General features: G+C 44.6%; 3 protein-coding genes across 5 annotated transcripts; 2 read left to right on the top strand and 1 right to left on the bottom strand.

Annotated features, from left to right (window-relative positions):
- Positions 1 to 261: 261 nt before the first annotated feature.
- On the bottom strand, positions 262 to 20,594 carry LOC132326188 (probable E3 ubiquitin-protein ligase HERC4). Of its 3 annotated transcripts, XM_059844083.1 has the most exons (23): positions 20,488 to 20,594; positions 19,452 to 19,584; positions 18,697 to 18,773; positions 17,935 to 18,156; positions 17,098 to 17,189; positions 16,357 to 16,487; positions 15,424 to 15,572; positions 15,031 to 15,110; positions 14,631 to 14,719; positions 13,520 to 13,579; positions 12,878 to 12,980; positions 12,527 to 12,719; positions 12,036 to 12,217; positions 10,964 to 11,059; positions 9,679 to 9,783; positions 9,463 to 9,582; positions 6,064 to 6,204; positions 5,798 to 5,970; positions 4,710 to 4,764; positions 3,765 to 3,841; positions 2,560 to 2,743; positions 2,093 to 2,192; positions 262 to 1,448 (listed from the first exon to the last, which is right to left on the bottom strand). In XM_059844083.1, the coding sequence occupies exons 1-23, from the start codon at positions 20,534 to 20,536 to the stop codon at positions 1,234 to 1,236; spliced, it is 2,826 nt and encodes a 941-aa protein (XP_059700066.1). In that variant the 5' UTR covers positions 20,537 to 20,594; the 3' UTR covers positions 262 to 1,233. The 3 variants fall into 3 exon arrangements, with proteins under 3 accessions (XP_059700066.1, XP_059700065.1, XP_059700067.1); XM_059844082.1 differs by having other exon boundaries at positions 9,463 to 9,783; XM_059844084.1 differs by lacking the exon at positions 20,488 to 20,594 and adding an exon at positions 19,769 to 20,271 and having other exon boundaries at positions 9,463 to 9,783.
- PYURF (PIGY upstream open reading frame) lies at positions 6,869 to 7,357 on the top strand. The gene is made up of 2 exons (XM_059844085.1): positions 6,869 to 7,103; positions 7,216 to 7,357. Exons 1-2 carry the CDS (start codon positions 6,886 to 6,888, stop codon positions 7,355 to 7,357), a joined length of 360 nt encoding a protein of 119 aa, XP_059700068.1. The 5' UTR covers positions 6,869 to 6,885.
- Positions 7,390 to 8,073, top strand: PIGY (phosphatidylinositol glycan anchor biosynthesis class Y). The gene has a single exon (XM_059844086.1). The coding sequence runs from the start codon at positions 7,390 to 7,392 to the stop codon at positions 7,618 to 7,620; it is 231 nt and encodes a 76-aa protein (XP_059700069.1). The 3' UTR covers positions 7,621 to 8,073.
- Positions 20,595 to 23,242: the final 2,648 nt, after the last annotated feature.

Raw genomic sequence — 23,242 nt, 5'->3', positions numbered from 1 at the left:
ACTGTACTGTAACTTAAAAGGAAACTTGCCCTTTTTTTTTTTTCTTTAAAGTAGGTAACAATGTCATTCTTCATCACACAGGAAAGACTGACTTGTTCAGCATATACAATGCATCTCTTTGAAACAAGGTTACATCAGCCTTTGACTCCACTTGTGAAAGGCCCCCCCCCATTCCAAGGAGGACAGAGAACACAGACACACTGCCTGCTATGCTCATCTACGTAGGCAGATGCATAAGGAAGGAAGAACACAGCTACAGGGTGAAAATTTAATCCATCACCATTTAATTTAAGACAGTGGAAGTCTTCTTTACATATGGATGTCCCCTGGCACATTTAATGCACAAAGAGAAGACTGCTGAAAAAGAATGGCTGTTGTTTCTCTCCCTCTCTCCACACAGCAAAATACACAGTAAACACACATCCTGCCTGACATGGTTAATATCCTGCCAGTGCTCTGCACTGTTTTGACAATGAGATTCCTGAAGCCCTGCCAGCCTCATGTCCACAGGGCTCTGTAGACAGTGCTGTTCTGCAAGCCTAAGATTTTATTATTTAATTGTGAAACATCTCCTTAGAAGTTATAAAGAAACATGACAAATATCACAATTATCACACTAAATAACAAAAAATTGTATTATTATAGTTCATTAATACAGCTTTTGAAAAAGTCTAGGAATGATCAAATCCTCCTACAAATTTCTCTCAGATATATCATAGACCATATCCAGGTGAGCACAGACTGCTTCTTCAATTCACAATCTCATTAAATGTGTTAGTTGCTCCCATGAGAACCCTTAAGTAACACAGATGAAAACCTTACCCCAGCTTTGCTTTGCAAGGGTGACTGCTTAGCACATCCTGCTTGTGTGCTTGCTAATGCATAAATATACAAATCACAGAATCCCTGCTGCTGGGAGCTCCCTGTCCTAACACAACCAGAACAGTGCAGACCCTGCCTGCACATATATGTAAATATGCTTGGTGCTCAGCTTGCTTCTCTGAAGTGCACCAAACAGGATTCTTCTTTCCTAACTTAACAATCTAATCTGGTTGAAGCTCAATTTTATAAGCAATGTAAAATCTCAGCAAATACACACAATCACGTGTTTATAAAGTGCAGTAAAAATAAGGCAGGGTAGAAACCAGTAAATTTGAGTTATTAAGAGAAAATATGGCAAGTGAACAAGGACTCATATTCTTATTTTGGCTTTTAAGTGCTTCTATCCCAGAGTTAGTCACGGCCAAAACCTTCATTATGCTCTATGGCATAAAGCAGCTTCTTCTTGAGTATTTTTTTACTTCTATATCTGGGGAGGAACAAAGCCAGGAGGCAAGTACTGGCATAGGGAGAGCTCTCATCTGGATTTTCTACTTGAGGATCTACAATGCAAAATCTAAAAGGTTCCAGTCCATACCCAGAGATTCGATCAGATCCTGACAAAAAAACTGAAGGAATGAAAAAAAGAAAAACAAGAATAAGTTAGCAAATTGAAAAAAAATAAAAGTTAGCTGAAAATCATTAAAATAATTAATGTTAATGAAAATCATGAAGGGAAATTAGTGTAAACATACAGATATTTTCCTAAGCTAAGTATTATGTTTTGTTGAATTTGCACCTGAATACAGATTAAAGTCTCTTACTGATTCACAGTAGTTACAAGCCCTCTTCTACTTTCTATTATAGACTGTGTGGATGAGAAAGGCCAGGCTAGGTCTGACCTTCTACCTTTAAAAAGGATGACCTAGCTTCTGCAACCCTTTGAAAAAGGTAAACTGCTTACATCAACACTGTGTACTTTCACAAACTGCAGCCTCTGACCAACAACACAACCACAAAAGTAAGGCATAAAGTAACTGCAAGCTTCAGGGTGCACTCAGGCAAATCTCAGAGGATGTGAGGAGGGTCAGAGCTGTCCCTGTGCAACTCTTTGTGTCATTTTTTTTTTGGTTTTCCCTAGAAAATGTGGCAGCAGTAGGGGTGAACACGTTGAAAAGCTACAGTTTGGAACTATAGTACAGTATAGTACGTAGTATGTATGTTGTGGGGGAAAGAAAAGAGCTATGCAAAGTTTTAAATGCTGATATATTACCAAGAAACATTTTCTTTTTTTCTTCTGGTAGCTCGTGAAACACAGTCCAAAAATTCCTGATGGTTTGATCTGACTTCGTATACTGGGCGTATATCACATTCTGTCAAAGAGACAAAAATAAAACAGGGCAGTTAATCCTCAATATTTCCATTCATATTTAAAGCATCATTTTATCTGATAAATGTTATAATCCTGTTCAGAGATATTCAAATCCCCTTAACCTCTGGAATCTGCTTGTTCATTTGTTTTTCAAAGATTCATATGACAATCCCTGAGTTATGGCTTGATACCTATTCCCCTTTATTCTTGTGGCTGACGTAGATTAGAGACAGAACATTGACACAAATCAAAAAAAAAGAGAAAGTTCTTGGAGCTTCTGTCCATCTGTTATGCACTCAGTGAAAGAACAGGTCAGAAGTAGTTTATGCTTAGCAGACAGAGCAGGACACTGTGCTTGTATACAATACCTTTTCCAGCAGATGCCAGTCATATGTTGGGTGTCCCTGGAGAAGAACCTGCAGCTCTTCAGGGGAAAACATCTTCCAATTTCTAGCTGGGCAGCCTCTTAAGAACCCTTGCATAAAGTCCTCAAATGGCTTCTGTACTGATTTATTGAACTTATAATTCACATACAAATCAACATACTCTTTCCTGCAACAGATACCAAACGAGCATTGATGGTGCTTTACTAAAAGGAGAATTACAGAGAACTTTATTCCTTTATTACATATGACCTGCTGTGGTGTACAGACTCAGTCTTCACTGAGACTAGTTGTCACTGGCAATTGATTATTTACTGAATAAGATGGGAGCATCTTCATAAATAAAAGAGAATGCTGGCCAGAACAGATTCATTTTGGTAACACTCCTTGTACTTCATGTGAATGCTCCAGTGAAATCCTGCCAGACACCTGATTATTTTAAAAGATGGAACTAGCAGACCTAATTCCCATTGAATGCCCAAGAATTTCCCTGAAATCTAAATAAATATTTGCACAGCTGTTAATCAATAGTTTCACTCTTCTCTCTCCTTCAGATGGGGATTTGTGTAGTGACATTGTACTGTACAATCAACTCAATGTAAATGCTCTGCTTCAAGCTTCTTAAACAGCCCTTTCATTGATCCCTATGGGTCCTCAGGTCATCTGCATATTTCAGATCACAAAATTTCTCTCTGTCCTCTGTGCAGAGATTAATATTGACACTAAGCCTTATTGGTAGATTGCTCCTTCTCCTTTATGTACAAGGTACATTCCATATAGGTAACTAAGCAGGAAACATTTTGCTCTTAAAAAACCCTTAAAGAGGTGTAACTATAGCTGGGTTTCACAGAAAAACCATCTGGTTTTGCCTGAAAATACTGTTCCAGGTTATTTTTTACATTTGTTAGGAATTGTCCCGTTAATGCCAGGTACCTGAATATGCAGATACCAGGATATCCAAGGATCCCCATGTTATCCACTGCTTGCACAAACTGCTAGTGTTTAGCATGTGTGCAGCAAATACTACAGGAGCTGAGAGTGTATAGCCTATGGGACCAAGACCAATGGCACAATACAGAAGTCAATATTTTCTAACAGTATGGGATGGATACAGACATGGTATTTCATACATTTGTAACAAGACAACGGGATTAAGAAATATAAATATTTATAAAAATATAAAAACTGACCTGTTATCCTTAGTGACAGGAATGTTGGCACCGTTTTCTTTAAGTTCAACAACATCTGTGGAATCTCCTTCCATTATCTATGCAAATAAATTAAAACATTGGCTGCTATATCTATATGTGACAGGTATATATGTGCTACATCTCTCATTCCTCCTGAAGAGCCTGACATGGCACTCTCACTAGTTTGAGATTACAGACAGGTTGTGTCATTTGCACTGGCACAGTGTCTTGCCCAAGTACCTGTTCCAGATTGCAAGACAAGAGGTATTTATTACCATTGGTATGGCAGTTGTCTTTTGTCAAGTGGGCAGTTTTCCTTATCTCTTCCACAACCACTCCTCCCTCAGGAGGGGACACCTGCTGATAACAGGCTATTGAATGTCACTGCATGACTGATAAGAGCTGCAGCATCCCATTGTGAGATGCTCCGCCCAGAGAGAGGAGCCAAGCATTCCTACCCAGATATAATCTGGAGATCCTGGAATACCAGCACAGTTTCTCACACTGAATTACCCAGAGGAACAGCAGCTGTCTCTTCTTCCACTGGATCTTCAGAGGAAAACTACACCCTTTTCTACAGAATGCCTGCTCCAGCAGAACCACACCTGACACTCCAGTAGGACTGCAGCCACATTTCCAACTGGACTGCTACCAACACCCTGACCCACAGGGTGTCATATTGAGTTCTGACTCTGTCAGTACTGTTTTCATTTACTGCACTGTTTATCTTATCCTTTTATTTTCTTCTCTATTAAAGAAGAAAATTATTTATTTCTGTTATTTCCTGCTCCCATATTTTTTGCCTGAGAGCCCCTTAATTTAAAATTTATAGCAATTCTGAGGGGTGGGGAGGGTTTACATTCTCCATTTCAGGGGAGGCTCCTGCCTTCCTTAGCAGGCACCTGTCTTTCCAAACCAAGACAGTACCTTCATGGGATGTCTTACCGTGAAGTCCAAGTCCAAGCTATCACTTTCTTCATTCAAAATTCTCCGAAGATTCCTGTCCAAACACAAAAGGGATTAAAGAGAGAAGAAATGTCACCATTCAGTGCACTTGCAAATTCTGGTAAAAAACTTCCTTTGACAAGCAGTATTTAAATGCATACATGTACACAACACCTACACTCACACAGAAACATGATATATGGCACTGAAATTTCATCATGCTGCTGAGCACAAATGCCTCCAGTATAAAAGTTTCCAGGCAAGTCCATCCCCACGCCCTGTGCGGACAACTTTACAGCAATTTCAGTGACAACTGGGTTTGGGACCACAGTCTTGCTTCCAGATATTATCTAGTGAGGAGTGAAGTGTGGAACAGAGGAATGATCTGGGAGAATTGTTTTGGGGTGCAGCAGCTTTCCAAGTATTGCAGGCAACCTTGTGTTCCAATTCACTGAGGAACCTCAGTGAATTTAGCACCTCAGGAATTTAGCACCTCAACAGAGTCACTGGCTCATGGGATGGGATTTTCATCTTCTTTGTTTATATAATTTGCCTGGAAGACTGGGCTTCAGGGGCCTAGAAGCATTATGCTGGTGGCAGCACCTCTCCCTCTTATGTCTGCTTGATATCTCCTCTCCTAGTGCATGGAAACTCTGCACAAGGGTTCTCAGAACTGGCAGCATTTTGTAATACTATACTTGTGCAAGGCAATATTGTGGAAATTGGTAATTAGAAAATCAGAAAAAAAACCCCAACATTAATAATTGAGTCATTAGTTCTTTCAAGTCCAAACTACAGCCCAAAGTGTTTTAAACACATATATTCACAGGGTGGACTTAAGCTCTGGTGGGGCAGAGATCTGACACCTTCTAAGTCATGAGGCTTGGCATTTTGTTTTGGCAATGCCAGCCTCTGAGAACAACATCCATGCCCTGGACAAGGACCTCTTGGAAATCTGTGGCTTCTAGCAGCTTCATGCAAAAGCAAATGTAGATGCCATGGGTGCCCCAAATTCAGCCTCTGGGATCTCCTAGTGCACAATCAAGGCAAGGGGCCCAGCCAAAGCTTGGGCCATGCCTGGCTCATACCGGCCCACGGTTGGCAGCAGATCCTCAAGGTCCTCTAGGGTGGGGGCCAGGTCCAGTAGCTTTTTGTAGAGAGCCCTGGGGAAGGGGAAAGGCACTGTGCGCTGGTTAAACAGGGCCATTCCACACAGTGTCCCGATCAAGAGGAAGATGTCCTCATCCTCACAGCTCGGGGCCTGGTTAGGAACAAGCACACCTGGTTAGGAACAAGCCATGACTGCCTTTTCCCATGGTTGGGGCCCCCATCCAGCCCTGCAGGGCTGCCTTACCTGTCTGGGGAACCACACGAGGCCAGAGGGGAAGTGGCAGAAGGTGATGGTGCTGGGCTGGCAGAGGGTCCTGGCTGCAACACTGAAGAGCTCCTGGGACACTGCACCTTCATCCACCCCCAGCTCATCCACAAAGGACACCTGCAAGGCCACAGACAGCCGCAGATAGAGACACCCATGTTAATCACAAAATCCTTACCAGGTGTGCAACAAGCCAGTAATTACAACCCAAGAGAGAGACGCTGATTATTTATCTCACGGTTGTGCCTACCTGGGTACTCGGTGCTAATCCACAAATCACGCACACCCCACCAGACTTTTTGAGCCATTATTTGTACACAGAAATTCAGAGTTAGTAACTGGCCAAGTCTGTTATGCTTGGTTAGAAATGTCCAAACAATTACATAACCCCACACAGACTCAGGGGAAGGGTCTTCACCTGGGCAGGGGTCTTTGCCCTGTGGGCATGATTTTAACTATCATAATGAACACAGTTCAGCTACAGGCTACGTGGACCTTGAGTATTTTGCCAAGTTAGCAATGCATATACAGACATACATCAACATCTTGATTTACTGCATCCTTAAGGCTTTTCATTCCCGGATGTCCTTAGCTAGGGAATGCTGGCTGCTGCCTGTTCCACTGACTAGTTCTCCTTTCTTCCTTATTAAGCTTGACAGTGTACAAAGATCTTACACCGGACACCACTCTGACAGCCTTGATCTATTCGACATTCCGAAACACGCTCGGAGCCCCGCTGAGGGGGCGGGCAGCGGGCCGGGCGCCGCTCGGGGCGGGCCGTGGGCGGCGGAAGCGGCGGCCATGCTGCGCGGCCCGGCCCTGCTGCTGCCGCTGCGGCTGCGGCGGGCGGCCCCGGCAGGCCCCGGGCACGGCCGGCACTGCCACCGGCAGCAGGAGCAGGAACAAAGCTCGGGCTCGGGCTCCGGCTCAGACTCGGGCTCCGGCTCAGCGCGGCCGCAGCCCCTGGAGCCATCCTTGCTGCGCTTCCTGGTGTGCCCGCTCTCCAAGCGGCCGCTGAGGTGAGGATGGGCCGGGAGAGCTGCGCCCGAGCCCCGGGCAAAGCCAGGTTAGTCTCTGCTCCTCATGTTTTCGTTTGGATGTTTCTCCCCCCTCCCCGACTTGGCTGACCAGGTACGAAGAAGCTACGAACGAGCTCATTAACGAGGAGCTGGGTATCGCGTACCCTGTCATCGACGGCATCCCGAACATGGTTCCGGAGGCTGCCAGGAGGACGCACAAGAAGCCGCCGGCCGAGGGCTCGGAGCAGCCGTGAGGAGCCGCCGGGCACGGCGGTACCGGGGCCTGATGGCCGGAGCAGGGCTGCTGCCCTCGCTGCCCACGCTGACTGTGCTCGTTCCCCTCCTGTCCCTGGCAGGCCTGTTCTACTCGGCCAGCGTAGACGAAAACTTCCCCCAGGCCTGCACCAGCACAACCAGCCTGTGTTTCTACAGCCTCCTCCTTCCCGTTACAGTACCGGTTTATGTGTTCTTTCACCTGTGGACCTGGATGGGGATTAAGCTTTTTAGGCACAACTAGTGCGGTGCCTTTGCTAACCCCTGGGTTTCTCTAAACATAATTTGTTTAATCTCATCGAGTAGTTGTCTCATCATGCAGTTCATTTGAGCGAGTTTCCTTCTGGCGCTAGTGACTGCCATCATTTTCCTGCTAGGATCTGGAACTGTATGAAGCAGCAGCCCATTGTTAGCTACTTCTAATGCAGATAAAGAGTAGGAGTAATAAGAAGCACTAATTCCCTCTGTTTTATCCTTTCAAGAGTGCTGTGCACTTGTAGTGGCACTAATTAGAACCTTAGTTTTCATTAGGAAGTACCCTGACTGAATAAACTAAATTAAAATTAAAACAAGCAATTATATGAATCTCTTTTTGAGAGCTTTGGGGGTTTTTAACCAGATGTGTGTACTGAAGTGTTTGTCTCACTGTCAGAAGAACTAGAATTAAAATAAATCAGGCTGGTGTTTAATAACAAAACTTGAGATGCGTCAAATGAAGACATTTCTTTCTTGGATGATACCCGTGTCTGTATGTGCAGTACCTGCAGATCTTTTCTTTCTAGGGCCATGATGAGAGTGCCACATACCAAGTTCTCAGTATTGTCTGAAAAACTTTTTAACAGCACACAGCCATGAAGGGGGCAGGTCAATGCTACAGTGAAGGTTTCTTTTTTATGTTTTGCTTTTGGGTAGTTTGTATCTGCAACACAAAACACAGTCATGTCCTTTACCTGCTGAAAAATGCAGAAATGAAGCACTAAGTTGTAAATACTGCACCAGGCTGTAAGTGCTGTGGGATACTAACAGCGCAGTTATATTTTTCAGGCTGCTGCCGGGTAAATAATGTGATGCACAGTGTGAAAGGCAGTGCTCACAAGGTTGTGAGCTCACAAGTGCCCAAAGGCTGACTTCAGCTAAGGGCAGCTGTTTGTCAGAGCTTGTACAATAGGTGGAGACTTGAAATCTAGAGGACAGTTCAGAGCACACCCTCACTGCCTCTGTAAATAAATGCCTCTCTCAGCTGGTGTAGTGAGGAACCAGAAAGGAAAGGTAGCTCTGGGAGCTATTGTGAATTTCTCCTAAGTAAGTGGGAAAGAAAAGCTTTGACAGCTCTGGTTGACAAGCAAGCTCCCTTGGAAAGCACCAGGGCACCAAGGTCCATGGTTCCTGTGGCACAGGTGTGGTGCCAGACTTTGTGTTAGTGACAGGTGGGGCACGTGGTCCCTGAGCTGAGCTCTCTTCTGGGCAGTGTCCTGTTCCCAGTCAGCCAGGTAATGGCTTCTGCAGGGCAGGGCCAGCATTGCCATTCCTGCGGGAAACAGCTGCCACAGCCTTCGCATCTGTGTGGAAGCCACACATTAAAGGCATGTGGAGGCAGCAGCATTGTACTCATGCTCATCTCTCTGGCCAGCACTATCCTTCCTTTCCCTTCAGATAGCATCTCCATGAGAGAAATGTAATTTTGTGGCTGTGGTGCTTGCTGACCCCTCAGGCTCGTTCCCCAGACGATGGGGTTTTAATGTACTAGTAGAAAGTCTCAAAAGTCAGCATAGCAGCAGCAGTACTGGACTTTGACAACTGAGCAATTCTATTCCATTACACCAAAGCAATTTCACAGTAAGTAGCACTGCCACTTGCATTTAACTTATGCCAGGAAAGCTGCCTGGAATAAGGATGTAAAATACTGCCTCCAGATTTACTCTACAGCATCTATGGAACATGTTTTATAATAATTTGAGGAGCAGTTCTTTTGCTCTATGCTCAGAAGATACTGAAACTCTTCTACCAATATACAGTAACACTAAAAATCAAGGAACACTGCAGCAAGATACTTAATGCTAACAAATAATACAATTTAGTATCTTACCTTTAACATCTTCCTGAAATCTTGGTTTGAGGCAGACTTTAAATTTTCCCATATGTCTTGGAGAAGGCATTGTCTTCTGACGCAGAAATTCCATGGCTCAGGGCTCCCTGTAAAGGGTCTCTGGATAAGGGGTATCCAAGGATTGAAGTAATAGTCTGTTAGCAGTGTGTTTATCTCTTCTGAATTGGTTGCACTTACCAAAGTGCAAAGACTTACCAAAGTGAAGACTTCGGCCAGAGCCCTGCATTCTGTAATATGAAGGCATATCTTGTTTTCCCTGTCAAAGATGCATGGGTACTTGCTCAGCTTCTGTAGGGCTATCTGAAAGGACAAGGAAGAAAGGAAAAGACATGCTGATTTTCCCTTGTGAAACAAGAGTTCAGGGACATGTCTGCAGACTGAGCTGCCAGTCTGTATCCTGGCAAACTTCCGTGTCTCAGAAATGAGCCCTTGTGTGCATGAGCACTGCACTAACAGAGATTCACATCCTAAAAACAGCTCCTACACACTCCTGGGAGTGAGAAGCAGAGAGAGGCATCTAACCTCTCTGTGCAGACAGACACTTGTCTATAGTAGTGCCACAAGAATAAAACAGAGAGAGTGATTTTAACAGCATCTTCCATAATTCAGCTAAACCAAAATGTCCTGGATACTCAGGTTATGGTATATTGTTTTTAAAAACTGCTGGGTTTATTATATGTAATACCAAAAACAGATACTGGTCTAAAAAGAATCTAATTTAAAGTGCTATACCTCCAGTGCGATAAGGCACCAACTTCAGGTAACATCCTAATTGGCTTTTAATTCTATGCTGTTGCTCAAACCTCCCCCTCCACTCTGGTTAGTTGGTGCAAAATTGGTACATTAGCAAACAAAAGTTTATGCAGGAATTAGGCAGTTGCCCTACAAATTCCAGCCAAGTTGCATGAAAGCTTACTTTTTTTTGCCAGAGGAAACCCCTACTACGCACATTTCCATTTCATACTGCTCCCTCTGACACTGACTACATTTGGTAGCTAATTTTCACTCTGTGACAAGAAATGCCACAGGTTATTTTTTATTATTACGGCTTTGTTTTAAGATGTAAGTACATTAAAATTCTCAATAAGATTTCTAAATAAAAGTTTAAAGACACCTCAAAATATTTCTCTTAATTAAACATAATAAAATCCAGAGTAACACAAAGTACAGAAACCATCCCTCATGCTGCTATTTCACATTGATTACTAGTTCAAAGCAAACAGAGCTGCTTAAGGTGCTGGAGGGCAGCTCCAACTCTCAGAACCAGGGATCATCTCAGGAAAAGCTCTATTGTAGTTGCTGGAACACTGGGATGGTAAAGGGCTTGCATAATTTAGAGCTTTGGAGGACTAGGGAAAATGAAATGCCTTTGAGATGTGCTGGGTTAGTCTCTAGAGTTGACTTCCATATATATATGTATAAACTATTTAAATAAAAGAAAAAAAGAGTGTTTTGCACTGCTGGTAAGATTTATACTTACTACTATATTGAAGAATGAACTTATGTTGATAATCTCTCTCACTTCATGTACATGAAAGATGCTTTCATGTACTCCAAAACCAGTTCTGGAGTTCACCTGCATTGAAACATGCAATACATCAGCAGCAGAACTAGTGAGCTGTGTCAGTCTGGCAGGACAGGACTGCCAGGGCTTTCTTCAGAAAGGGTTCTGAGACCCTGCACAGAAGTTATGGGATAAAAGTGCCCAAGAAGCACAGTGCTCCACAGTGAGAAGTCTTAGAAAGCTGTGTATAAATTAGCAGGAAAGCAATTTGCATCTACTATTAAGATCCCTTAACAGAACTCCATCAGAAAAAGTGTGTTTCCCTTGGAGTGTCATTGATGTTTCTGCAGTTCCCTATTCATGTTCCTGCTTGTTGCCTGGAAAAGATACTTGCAGGGGGACAGTGAACATTTAAAGCTCCAAACCATGTAGTCACGGAGGAGTGGACCTGCTGCATTTTTTATAGACTGTGTGCTCGAGTTCTTAACTTTCATAACCTTTGAGCATCTCCACAGGAATGTGGAGAGAAAGTATGGCTGTCCAGAAGAACACAGTTATTGCTTCCTTTGTTTCCCTTGTTCATGTACAGCTAAAGGTGTTCTAATGCTGTTGTCCCAGAGAATTTGTCAGGTTAACAGGCTCTTAAAGCATCACAGAGCATTTCTGTGGCAGCTGCAATGTGCCAGAGATAGGTTGTCTTTTAAATGCTCTGAGCAGTTTCTGGGATGAGGGATCTCACCAGCAGAAAGGGGAATGGACATGTTACATAGAGGACACCACATCCATAGCTGTGTAGGCATCAATGGATGCACTCCTGACAGCACTGAAAGCATTCTTCCCCCTGCCAGGGCTATAACATGCTTTAGCTCTTCATTTCTACAGAGGATCAGTTTGGCACAACTCGAGCAAGACTTCTTCAAAACTGTGCTGGTGTAGAGCCAAAGAGATTGCTGAAGCAGTGTCAAACCCAGAGAATTCCACAAGTGAGAAGTATTAAAATACTCTACATTGAGACACCTGTCTAATTGGGATCCAAGCACCTTCTCACCTGGTAAAGCATCTGCAGTATTTGCAGAGGCCCAGTTTCAACTGGGTCCAGGTTGAAGAGGCGGCTTAGCCCCGTGGCCTTGAACTCCTGGACAAATGAGAACAGAATTTCCTGGGAAGCCCTCTGATACAGAATGACCAGCTCCTTGAAAAAGGATGTTTCTAGGTTTGACCATAGACATTCTGTAAAGAAAACAGCTAGTGAGGTCACGGGTAACATACAGATCACTGCAATTTACTGATGAAGCTGCTTTTTCTCTTTTTATCAAATGAATTGAAAAAAAAAAGTTTAAGCTTGCACTACAAAAACTATTAAACCTCAGAATTTTTTAAATTCTTGTGCCTTGCTGCATAGATCCCATGTTTCTATGTCTATCAAAAGCAGTTATTTCAAGCTCTGGAACACATTACATCAGTGATAATAACACTTGTTCCGCAGCAGAAAATGACCAAGCATTTAAATTATTCAGTTCTATCATTATAAAACCCTACCAAGAGTTTGCAGACCCTCTGGTGGGAGCTTCATGATGGCTCCAGCCAGAACAATCAGAGAAAGGACAGAGCCTTCATTCTTCCCCCTCAGAAGGTAAGGCAAGATCAAGTAGACTCTGAAATTTTCTGGTGAGATGGGAGAGATGGGAGAGGAAGACAATGATTCCAGTAAGTTCCTAATCTCCATTTGCACCTTCAGAGGGAAAAAAAAAAAATTAAAAAGAGACAAGGGTTAAAATGCAATTGTGTTTTGCCAAAGTAATTAGGTTGCCATGAAATTCTTAAGTTTCATGGACAAATCCAAAGCTCCTCAGTACCTGTGTAGTGAACATCCTTATATCAAATCCTTACCTCCTGGTAGACTCTTTGGTTCTTTCTGATCTTCTCATAAAAACGTTTCACTTCTGACATGTCGACGCCTGAGACTTCTTTGGAAGTTTTGAAATGTTTGTCCCTATCACAACATAAAAAAAGAACACTAAATAATTTTTCTACTGAATAATGAAGCATTGTAATATCAGAAAATACTTGGAAAGTTCAGCCCCAGCTGGGTATAATTTCATGTGTTCTAAGAAGATAGACAACACAAGCTACTGTTTAGTGACTTGATTAACATCCTGTCCTTTCTGTTTTGTGTGGCTGTGAACTATTAATGGTAGACTCCTGTATTTCACCCTAAAATGACTTCCACTTCAGTGCCAGAAGGACCTATTAAGGATCCTTCGAGAGCTGTAATATTGCCTGGGGAATTATCATCATCTGCCAAATATCACTAAAGGATAATCTTCTAGAATGTGAGTATCTCTAGCACATTTCAGTAGGACCAGGGCTATAAAAATTTTAATATTAGCTTGAGTTTTAAAAAATAAAAACTTGCTTCTTGCAAATTCAGATAAAATGAATCTTTTCTACATATGTGACCTAAAAGAACACTTTCTAGTCAGTTTTCAAGCAACCAATATATTCTGTTATGTCTAAATCAGTGCGTGCTACCTTTTGTCCAGGAAGCTTCCATTGATGCAAGCCTCAGATGAAAAGATCAGTCTGATATTCCTGATAGTAAAAAAACCAAAAAGTCAGTCATTTCAATCTCAGGTTTTTAACTCTGAAAGAACAAAAACCGTGTACAAGGGTGTCTGCACCTGACCCCACAAAACTTTTCTTAGCACCACTTCCCTGTCAGTGTTGCAGAAGACGACATACTCAAGGAGTTACTGATCTTTGGCAAGCCCCCTCTGCTCTCCTGGGCCTAGTAAGGGAACCTGCTTAAGGTTCTGCCCCATGCCAGCCAGTGTTCCATTCTGGTGAGTGTTATCATGGAGATTCTTCTCCTCACAGGTCAGCTCTGCTTTTGTTTGTTATGCAAAATAAAAGGCACTGCAACATGGGAGGGAGGAGACAGGATCTTTATAGCAGGTGGAGAGAAAATCCATCAATCAAAGGCTATCAATTTACTGCTGCAAAAAATCTGGATTCCCAGAACCTGAAGGGTCACCAGACTTACTAACTCCCACTATTCCTAGTTGTGTTCTTATTGAAGCAGCTATTTTATCAAGCAATTTGCTGTCAAGTCCTTCCTACTGAGATCTGGAAAGAACCTCTCTTTCACCCTCTCAACCACCACTTTTCACATCATCCAAACCATTCTAAATGTGGTCAGGGAAACATTTAGTTCCAAGTTAGCCAAGCTTTTTATATGCTCAAAATCAGCAGCTGGAGCCAGACTTTCCCAAAGAAAATAACCTCCCATATAAAACCTGTGAAAGACTGTAAGTGTAAGGCATCTCACAGTGGTATATACATATTGCTTTTGAAAATGGGTAATTAAAGAAGTGACCACTAATTTTTAAATGCTGGAGCAGCATTCCAGTTTGGGTACTCAGATTAGGCTTTTTGCACAAGGCCTTGGTCTGCAGGCAGGGTCTTTCACTGATTTAACTTGTCAGCTCCTCAGGAACTTTGTGCCAAGGTACAAGATTGTGCTTTGGCTAAATTCTTGAACAACAGTTCCTACAATAGCCTCCAAAGAATAACAGTTTTTAGAGAAAGTCATGCAACAGGGTAAAAACCACAAACAAACCCAAACAGCAAGTTTCTGATTTACCTTTTTATACTCTCATAACATTTAGAATTAGAAATCCATGCATCTACTTCTTTATCCTCCAGAGTGGCAATTCCATTCAGATACGAATTCTGTGTGAAATACACGAAAACATTGACAAAATTTACATTGTAGCAGATGGGGTTCTTTTTTTTCCAATCCAATCATAACAAGATTTCAGCCTAAGTATGAACAAATTAATGGTCATCCAGCATGATCCAGATGCATTAACCACAGAACATATATAATTGCGGTACAAGTTTGTCTCTAAGTAAAGCATAGGAAAATCTGCAATAAACATACATAAAATTGTAGTGCTACAAGCACATTGGAAAATCCAAATGCTTCCAGCAGTAATGTGGACAGTGGTAAAATCAGAAGCTATGATCCAATGTGCACATACCTTGTTCCCCTCCTTGCAATGGGCAAAACTTTGGAGTACTCCTGCAGGAATTTTAATCCCCTTTTTAGATGTACCCTTTTCTGTGAAAGAACAAAAAGATTGTTGTAGGAACATTTGAAGAGACAGTCACTATCTGCAAAGAGTTAAGTGCACAGAAGTGGAACAATAAAAAACCCCTTCAGAGAGTAGTTATCTGTTGAAAATTTGATTCTATGAGGCCATTACCCATGATAAGCAAGCAGCAAATGGAATAACTCCTGTTAGAATTTGTTGGGATGGCTAAGCAAGGATGAGACATAGTGTTTGCCTTTCAGTGTAAACATGAAATCAAGAAAGCAAACATCTCCATGGAAGAAACAAATACAGATTGTATACATCTGCAGTGGTCATTACTCTGGCAGGATTTTCCAGTATTCACTGGTGAATTGATGGGAAGTGGTATCAACTGATTGTGTTTCCTCTCATCTTCCAGTTGTCCTTCATCATCAGAACCAAAGAAATAGAATTTGTCCAAGGAACGGACATAGACCAGGGTGTATTGTCTGTTCAGGGAAAAAAAAGAAGTCATAATAAGTGAAAACCACAGGGCAAAGCAGAATAAAATTTATAAATACATTTTCAGAGTGTACACCTGAAGCTTGTCTTTAAAAGTCCTGACAGTCCAGATAAAGAATTCATTTAACCACAGTGTTACAACTCTTCATTGCATAAACATTCAGCAATAGAGACACACATAGACTCAGATTTCCTATATTACCCTCTAATGTTTGTGATTTACCTCGGTTCCACATACAAAAACAGTTACACCATGCTTGCTTCGCACCCTTCTGTTTTCAAACGTGCAGTTTCTGTGCTGCTGAGCCTAGATTCCAAGCCCAGGTGAGTTGTCAGGAGACTTTTTCTGGCCCAGTTCCAGAAGGGCAAAGTGAAACTGGGTAATTATCATTACTTTTCAATTCTTATTAAGAACCAACCAGTTTATCAGTCTGGATGGGAATCCAGTGACTCTCCTGATGCAGGCTTTTGACAGTCCTTTGCCCTTTGGAACCCAGTACAAACCCCGTAAATTGTTTATTAAAAGAGAAAAGACCAAGGGCTTCTCTGGTGGATTTTGCAGCTCTCTCCCACTGCTCATCAGGGACTGAGGGTGCTGCTCTCACTGGGGCTCTGGCAGGAGGGTGGCTTATACTTGGACAGTGGATGGATACTCTGACAGTGCTATTGTGATACAGGAATTTGAACATCTTGGTGACGCCCTTCCCTACTGTTCTTCAGTGATTCCCCAAAGGCATTGACCTTAGAAGACAAGTCATTGGCACATCGCACCTGCCACAGGCAATGTGTGAAACCCTTGCTCCCCACAGCTCAGCCACCACACGAGGCAGGAGTTCATTCTGGGTGGAGTTGTGACCCAGCTGGCCAGACCCTCCTGCTCCAAAGGTGCACACCAGCCCCTCCTTGAAACAAAGAAACAAACAGGATCAGTGCATTATTAACAACAATCAAATGGTCACAGCCGAGAATGAGGTCCAGCAAAACACAACATGTTATGTGGAACTTGATTCAAAACATCCCTGATTCAAACATGAGGAGGATTCATTTTGCATCAAGTCAGATCACACTCTGGAAAATCCAAATCATTTAGCTCATGAGAAAAGCAATTTAACTTTTGAGAATAACTCCCTGTTGCTTAAGAATTTTACTTGTATGAGTAAACCCTAGCGAATTAGATGTCATTCACATCTTCTGAAGTCCCCAATGTACCATTAAAAAAATAAATTCATAAAGTACTGGGAGTTGAACTGCACCTCTTTGCCTCAGGATTCCCATTCACCATATCCCTGCCAAAGGTTGCATGCAGGTGACAGGAATATGAGAAAAGACCCGTTTTCCCAATAGCTTCGATAACATCCCTTGGGCACCCCCTTCAGGCTTAGGTGGAAGCAGGCATTACCATCCCAATTTCTCCATGCTTTCTCTTTTCTTCATCTCTCTCTCTCTCTTTTAGCAGTGTATCTTTTCTCACAAGGTGAGGTCTCAGAGGCTGACTTTCCATTTCAGACTCACCTTGGAGAGAACTGCAGTATGATCTGCCCCACATGAGATAAATACAGTCTTCCAGTGCTCTAAAGCTCCAACATATGTTGGGCAGTCCCTGTCTGGAAAAAAGATAATACTGCTAAATTGAAAGAGTACTGGAGGGTCTCATATACAGAAAAAAAATAGAAGACAGGAGGATTAAGTGTTTTTCAGCCCTCTCTTACAGCAATTAATGTAATTACAGCTTGGGTTTGGGTCATTTTCCCTCCAGTATAACATATTCTTTCTCATAATGTTCTGTTTTTCATATTTCTTTATTTTCATTTACTTTGGTCTGAAACAAAATGCAGTACTTCCGTATCTGCTTGCCAAATGGTACTTGGCTTCAAAGTATCTAATTCTCAAGAGTGTGGACACATTCAGATTAGATGATCTATCTGTCTAGGGCTACTCTTCTCTGGCATTCTAAATTCGAAGACAAGAGGTGATTTAAATTCTTCTCTCACTTTCTGTTTACAAAGAATTAAAGAGGATTAAAAAATAAATAATTAATTTCTTTCATGCAAGACTTCCTGGAGAGGAGACAGGAGTGGAAATAGATGTGTAAGACCTCAGAGGTTTTAAGAGCCCACACTATCCAATTATCCACACAAAATGATTCCAAGTTGTCTATAGAAAAACAACCACTAAATACATAATTCCTGCATGAATTTCCTGGTCAGGAAACAAAGAACATCTCCAGACATACTTTCTTCAAAAGACTTTACTGCCCACTGCTGCTCCACAGGAGCTTGACAATAGTGAGGAGCAATTTGATGAGCTCACTGACCAGGGAAACACCCTCCTGGTGCTCTCCTTCCTTACCTTTCGTGTCTCCGAGTCCCAGCTGTCCAAAACTGTTCTTTCCCCAGGAGAACACAGCTCCAGAGAGTGACACACACGTACTGTGAGCTCCTCCAGCAGCAATTTGAGCAAGTGGGATGCCCTTTATTCTTTCCACCAGCTGTGGTTTGGGAGTAAGTGTGGTTTGGCTCCCCACTCCAAGCTGTCCATGGGTGTTCTGGCCCCAGGTGAAGAGCTCACCTCCTTCACACACAGAACAAAAGAAAACAGCTCAGCCTCACTGCTTCCCTTGAGTATTTGTATTTTGGGAGTAGGAGCAAAACTCAGTGTTGTTTTCAGGGACCTAGCTCCAAGGCAAGAACATCATGTGTGGCCAAATTTGTTTTCTTCTGATCTCTTTGGGACAGTCCCATGTTGCCATGTGACTCAGCACAGCAAGAATAAAGGTCCCTAAAGTCATACCTGCTAGAAGCTCCCTACCAGAAAGGTGTTGCAACTTAAGAATGAGCAGGTCTGGTGACTGCAGAGTGGGGCAGCCACATCTGCTCTCCACAACACACCTTTGTGGAGGGGCAGCGCTCAGGAACTGGAGAGAGACAGAGAGAGATGCAGGTCCCTGGGTGCTGGGAGGAAGGAGCAGCACTGGCAGCCAGTGCACTTTGTGTCCCCAACTGCTCATTACTCTATAATGGTGTCACCAACTACTGCAAGTAGCACAAACACTGCCTTCTCAGAGCAAGCGTGACTCCTGTTTGGAGGAAAAGTGTTCTGGAAAGAGGCTACCTCTGGATAATGCCATGGCATGCTGGTCCCCACATGCTATTTGAACAAGAACTCGGTTTCCCAGTTCTTTCACCAGCCTGCAAAAATAAGGAAACAAAAATCGAAATAAATAGATGCTGTGCTGTGAGACGAATAAAGGACAAAGATCATCTATCTGCTCACCAAGCCCTAGCAGGAAATATTTTCTTAGCAGGAAATATATGGGAAAAAATACAGCTCAGCTGTAAGATGATTCACCCTTCTCTTATGCTGACTTGATGTAGGTGGGCTAACTGACTTCACTTGGTTTGCTCCATGAGAAGCTGGAAAAGAACCATGCTCAGCCTGATTCTATTATCTTGCCCTGGGCAAGAAACATCACACAGCAAGCTGCTGGGCCATTTGTAGGTGTTGGTTACCCTGACAGCTTCATCAGAATGTGGTAAGGTTCAGACATGCTTGTGTCTTTCACCTGCAGTTTTCCCAAGCCATGGGTGATTTGCAAGGAATCTGCATTGCTCTGCTATGTTCTACTGACCCTTACTAAGTTTGAGAGAAACCTGTCTCATGTGCATCCCAAGCAGCTCAGATCTTGGTATTATCCTCAAAATCTGTGCACTTCTGGCTGGGTTAAAAAAGGAGATAATACTAGGAAGGTATGTGTTCCAGTTCTCTCTCTACATCAGGAACATACCTCAAACTCTTGGATGTTACCTTGGGGAAAAGCATTTTCTGACCATTGCCATCCATACCTTCACCCTGTGAAAGCTTCTTACCTTGTATTGGGGCAGTTTCCTGAAGCTTTAGCCCAGTGTTCAGAAAGCTTCCCGTCGGGGGAGAGAATGAGCTTATGTGTTGCATCATGGTTTGAGCAGCGCACCTCCTCGTTCCTCAGTGACTGTGCGCTCTCTGCAGGACACACACAGACAGACAGACGGTCACGCTATGGCAGCAGGCACCTTAACCACCTCGGCCCCCTTCCCAAAATCTCAGCGTGCTACTGCTTTCAGCAAGAGTTTCTGCTCAGGAGGAAGTGAGACAAGTGTGTGTCTTATTTTCTCAGGCCCCTTTAGGGTTTCAGTGTCCTGCCTACCCTTTGGCTTGTTTCATGTTGGATGACTCCTCACTAAAGGACCTTTCTCCATCTCTTAGGCTGCTGTGCCACCAGCTCCCAAGACAACCAGTGGAACATCAGCAGAAGCACAGTCTCTTGCTCTTGTACACCTGTGGAGAGTGTCTGACGGAGACAAAGCACTTCCTGAGGCATCTGGCCACCCCAGACTTGTCACACCCTTGGGGATTGGATGCCTTCAAGTCAAGCACTTTATAAGGTGCTGGAGAAGCAATGACAGAAAATTCACTCATTGCCTCTTTACAGCAGAAGGAAGTACCTCAAGTACCTCCTTGTCTACAGCTGAGGGGCTGCAGATACCCTCCCGACCTAGAGGCACCAGGCACTCAGTTACTCGCATGTAGCTCTGCTCCAGCACAAGCGTCTGAGACCCTGGATGTCCAAGAGTGAAAGGCGGTCATCAGCAAAGCCTGCCCTAATTTACCTAACACCTCTGGGGACTCGCTGCCCACCCGTCTCACACATCAGACATGGAACTAGAGAGGAAAACCCCTGTCTATTCCCCGGCACGTTCTCCCCCCTTCCAGTCCCGCGCCCTGGAACACTTTTAAGCCCCTCACGCCCGGTCCCCGAGGGGCCGCCCAGCAGGTTGTTGCGCTTCCAGCGCTTCCACCTGCACGGACCCATCCCCGGGGGTCTCCCAGCGTCCTCCCGACCGCGCCGCTCCCGCCGGTCCGTACCTCGCGTGCCGCGCCCCCGGCCCCGCTGCCGCCGCCGTCTCCCCGCCATCCCTCGTCCGCCGACAGCTCGGGAGTGCCCGGGCAGCGCCGGGAACGCCGAGCCGGGGAAATGGGGAAATGGAAACCGAAACTCATCAGGGGCTGCGGCAGCGGGAGGAGCAGCGGGAGGGATTCCTGATACCTGGGAGCCCGGAGCTGGGGAACTCTGACTCCCGCGGTGAAAAGGCGCGGGCTACTGGGCTCCGGTGGGCTCCCGGCTCTCCTCAGCCTGCTGCTGCTGCCCGGGTGGGAGGAGAGGGCAAAGCAGAAGGCGGGTGGAGGGATGCCAGGGTCTTCCATGTGCAGAATGCGCTTTTTGACTTTATTATTCACTTCGGAGAGTGACCCGCCAGTGTCCATCCTGCGGAGAGTCGAGAGACTTGCTCTGCTGCTCAGCTGTATCCCAACTAGGAGCCCACGCAAACCCAGAGGGGCTGCTTGGCTGGGGGAAGTCAAACCGCAAGTGAAAGACTCGGTTTGGAAATACATCGACATCTAAAAGCCATCTGCTTCTCACAAAGTCTCTGCTGAATCTCCCCCGCTTTCAAAGACCCTGGGAGCTTCCTCCATCCCAGAAAGACCACCCTGCCTGCCTCACCCCCCACACATCTCACTGGAGTGATGCATGCAGGACAATATTGGTGATGAAATAAGGGATACCCGTGTCAATTATGAAACTGATCAAAACACGTAAGATCACTTTTGTTGTATTCCTAATAGCTGCCACTGATGAATTAAATTCAATTGCAGAATTGAATTGTTTATGAGAATTTTATGCTGCTGAAATACTAAAAAGAGATTTTGGTAGGGCACTCTACAAAAGTCCCAAGAAAGACAACATGAATCTACAGATTTACACTGGTGTTCACTGAAATTCAGCAGAAAATTCATTACTGAGACTGCAGGAACATCTATTGTAATGTATTTAAATGGAGAAGACTGTAGTCCACAAAGAGGCACCCAGAGGTCCCTGAGGTGAAGAAAAAAGGATGTGGAGGAGCCATGGAAGGTGACGCTGGGGCATACAGTAAGTAACTGCTCCCCAGGGAGGAGCAACCAGCCTTATCTCTCCCAGCCGCTTCCCTACAGGCACTTTGCGGATCCTATCTCCTTGCACAGCATGCAGGAAAGTCTCGAGATCAAGAAATACCGAGCTAGAGCGGTAATGCCAAAGCATCAGCTGGGAAGGGACACTAGAGGTCCTTCTGCACCAAAGCATGAACTAAGGACTCCTCCCTGCAAGGAAAAACTGCTCCAAGCACTGCCTCCCGCCTGGCATGAAAGAAAGAGATTCGAGGGGAAGAAAGGCAAGGAAAGGTGTTGATGTCATCCTTTCAGAGCTCCATCCTTCCTCCCTCCAAGTGGACTCCTGACAGTGATTTCATGTCAGAAAGGCTCGCTCTGGTAAGCAGGTTCATTAAACTCCCTGTGGTTCTCTGCCCAAGAGTATCTGGGCTCATAATACTCTGATGAGCAGCAATCTAGGGGCCTGCCAGGGACATGTGTGGTAACTGGCAGGAGACAGCAAGAAGAGGTGAACTGTGCAAAATGGTTTTTGAAGCTAGAACTGACAGATGTGTCCATCTGAACATTTCACCCCTTTCCATCAGTCCTCTAGTGAATTGCCCATAAAACCCAAAGCAAAAAAAAGCACAGCACAGCAACAGCCAAAACATGTAAAACTCCCGGAGTGTGGGGTACTGCTTGCTTATGAGGGCAGCCCTTCTCCCAGGAGAACAGCACAAAGCACTTCCAGAGTGAGAGGAATGGAGAAATCCAAGGACATGTATGCAGACAGCAGGGTCCCAGGAGAAATGGAGGAATGTCTCATGCTGAGCCCCAGGGAGCCAAGGAAGCATGTGGCGGGAGCCTGTTCCCACAGTGTCAGCAGCTGAACAGGCATGAGTGGGTCAATGTCTCCAGAGCAGTTTTGGGAGCATGGGGAACTTGGAGCCCCTCTCAGCTGGGCTGAGTCACAGCTCCAGCTGCTCTCTCCATGGGAAGGGACACGGTGACCTGGGGGCTACCCAGCAGGGCTAGGCACTGGCAATCCAAACTGGACAGTGCCAAATCCCTCAGAATCACAGCATGGGACACAAACTACCTCTGTCCTTCTCCTCCCTGGAGTGCCAAAGCAGCTCCCCTGTGCAGGCCCTGGCAGAACAAAGGCTGAACGCCATCTCGGCCTGGACTGCCCTGCAGGAGATGGCAGCTCCCACAGGCACAGGCAGGCAGGAGGGCAGGGGATGTGCTGCCCTGCTGCCCCTCTGCCTGAGGGGTTTATCAGCACTGCAGTGCTTTAGGTTTGGCACTTTCAGGACACTGTTTTGACAGCAACATTGCCCACTGCTGCCTGAGGAATATTCCCAGTTTCTGCTGGTGGCAACAACCCCCCACTCTAGGAGATTGTTCAGGAGCCATTCCAGGGCAGGAGCCACAAGCTAAGGTAAAAGAAGGCAGCAGAAAGCAATGTTGTCTCAAGAATGGACAGGAGAAACCAGACAGCTCTCCTTTTCTTCCTTGCCTCCACTCCTGAAGGAACCTGACAGGCTCACCAGTGCCTCTGCAGCCCCCCACAGCCAGTGGCAAGAGTGGGGTGGTAAGAGTCATAGAATCACCAAGGTTGGAAGAGACCTTTAAGATTATCAAGTTCAACCATCCAGCCAACACTACCACTGTAACCCCAAACCACTAAATCATCACCCAGCACCAGATC

Source organism: Haemorhous mexicanus, chromosome 4 (genome assembly GCF_027477595.1).
Source record: "Haemorhous mexicanus isolate bHaeMex1 chromosome 4, bHaeMex1.pri, whole genome shotgun sequence".
Classification (NCBI taxonomy): Eukaryota; Metazoa; Chordata; class Aves; order Passeriformes; family Fringillidae; genus Haemorhous; species Haemorhous mexicanus.
Note: the sequence above shows the minus strand (reverse complement) of the source record. Positions and strands in the feature narration are given on the sequence as shown.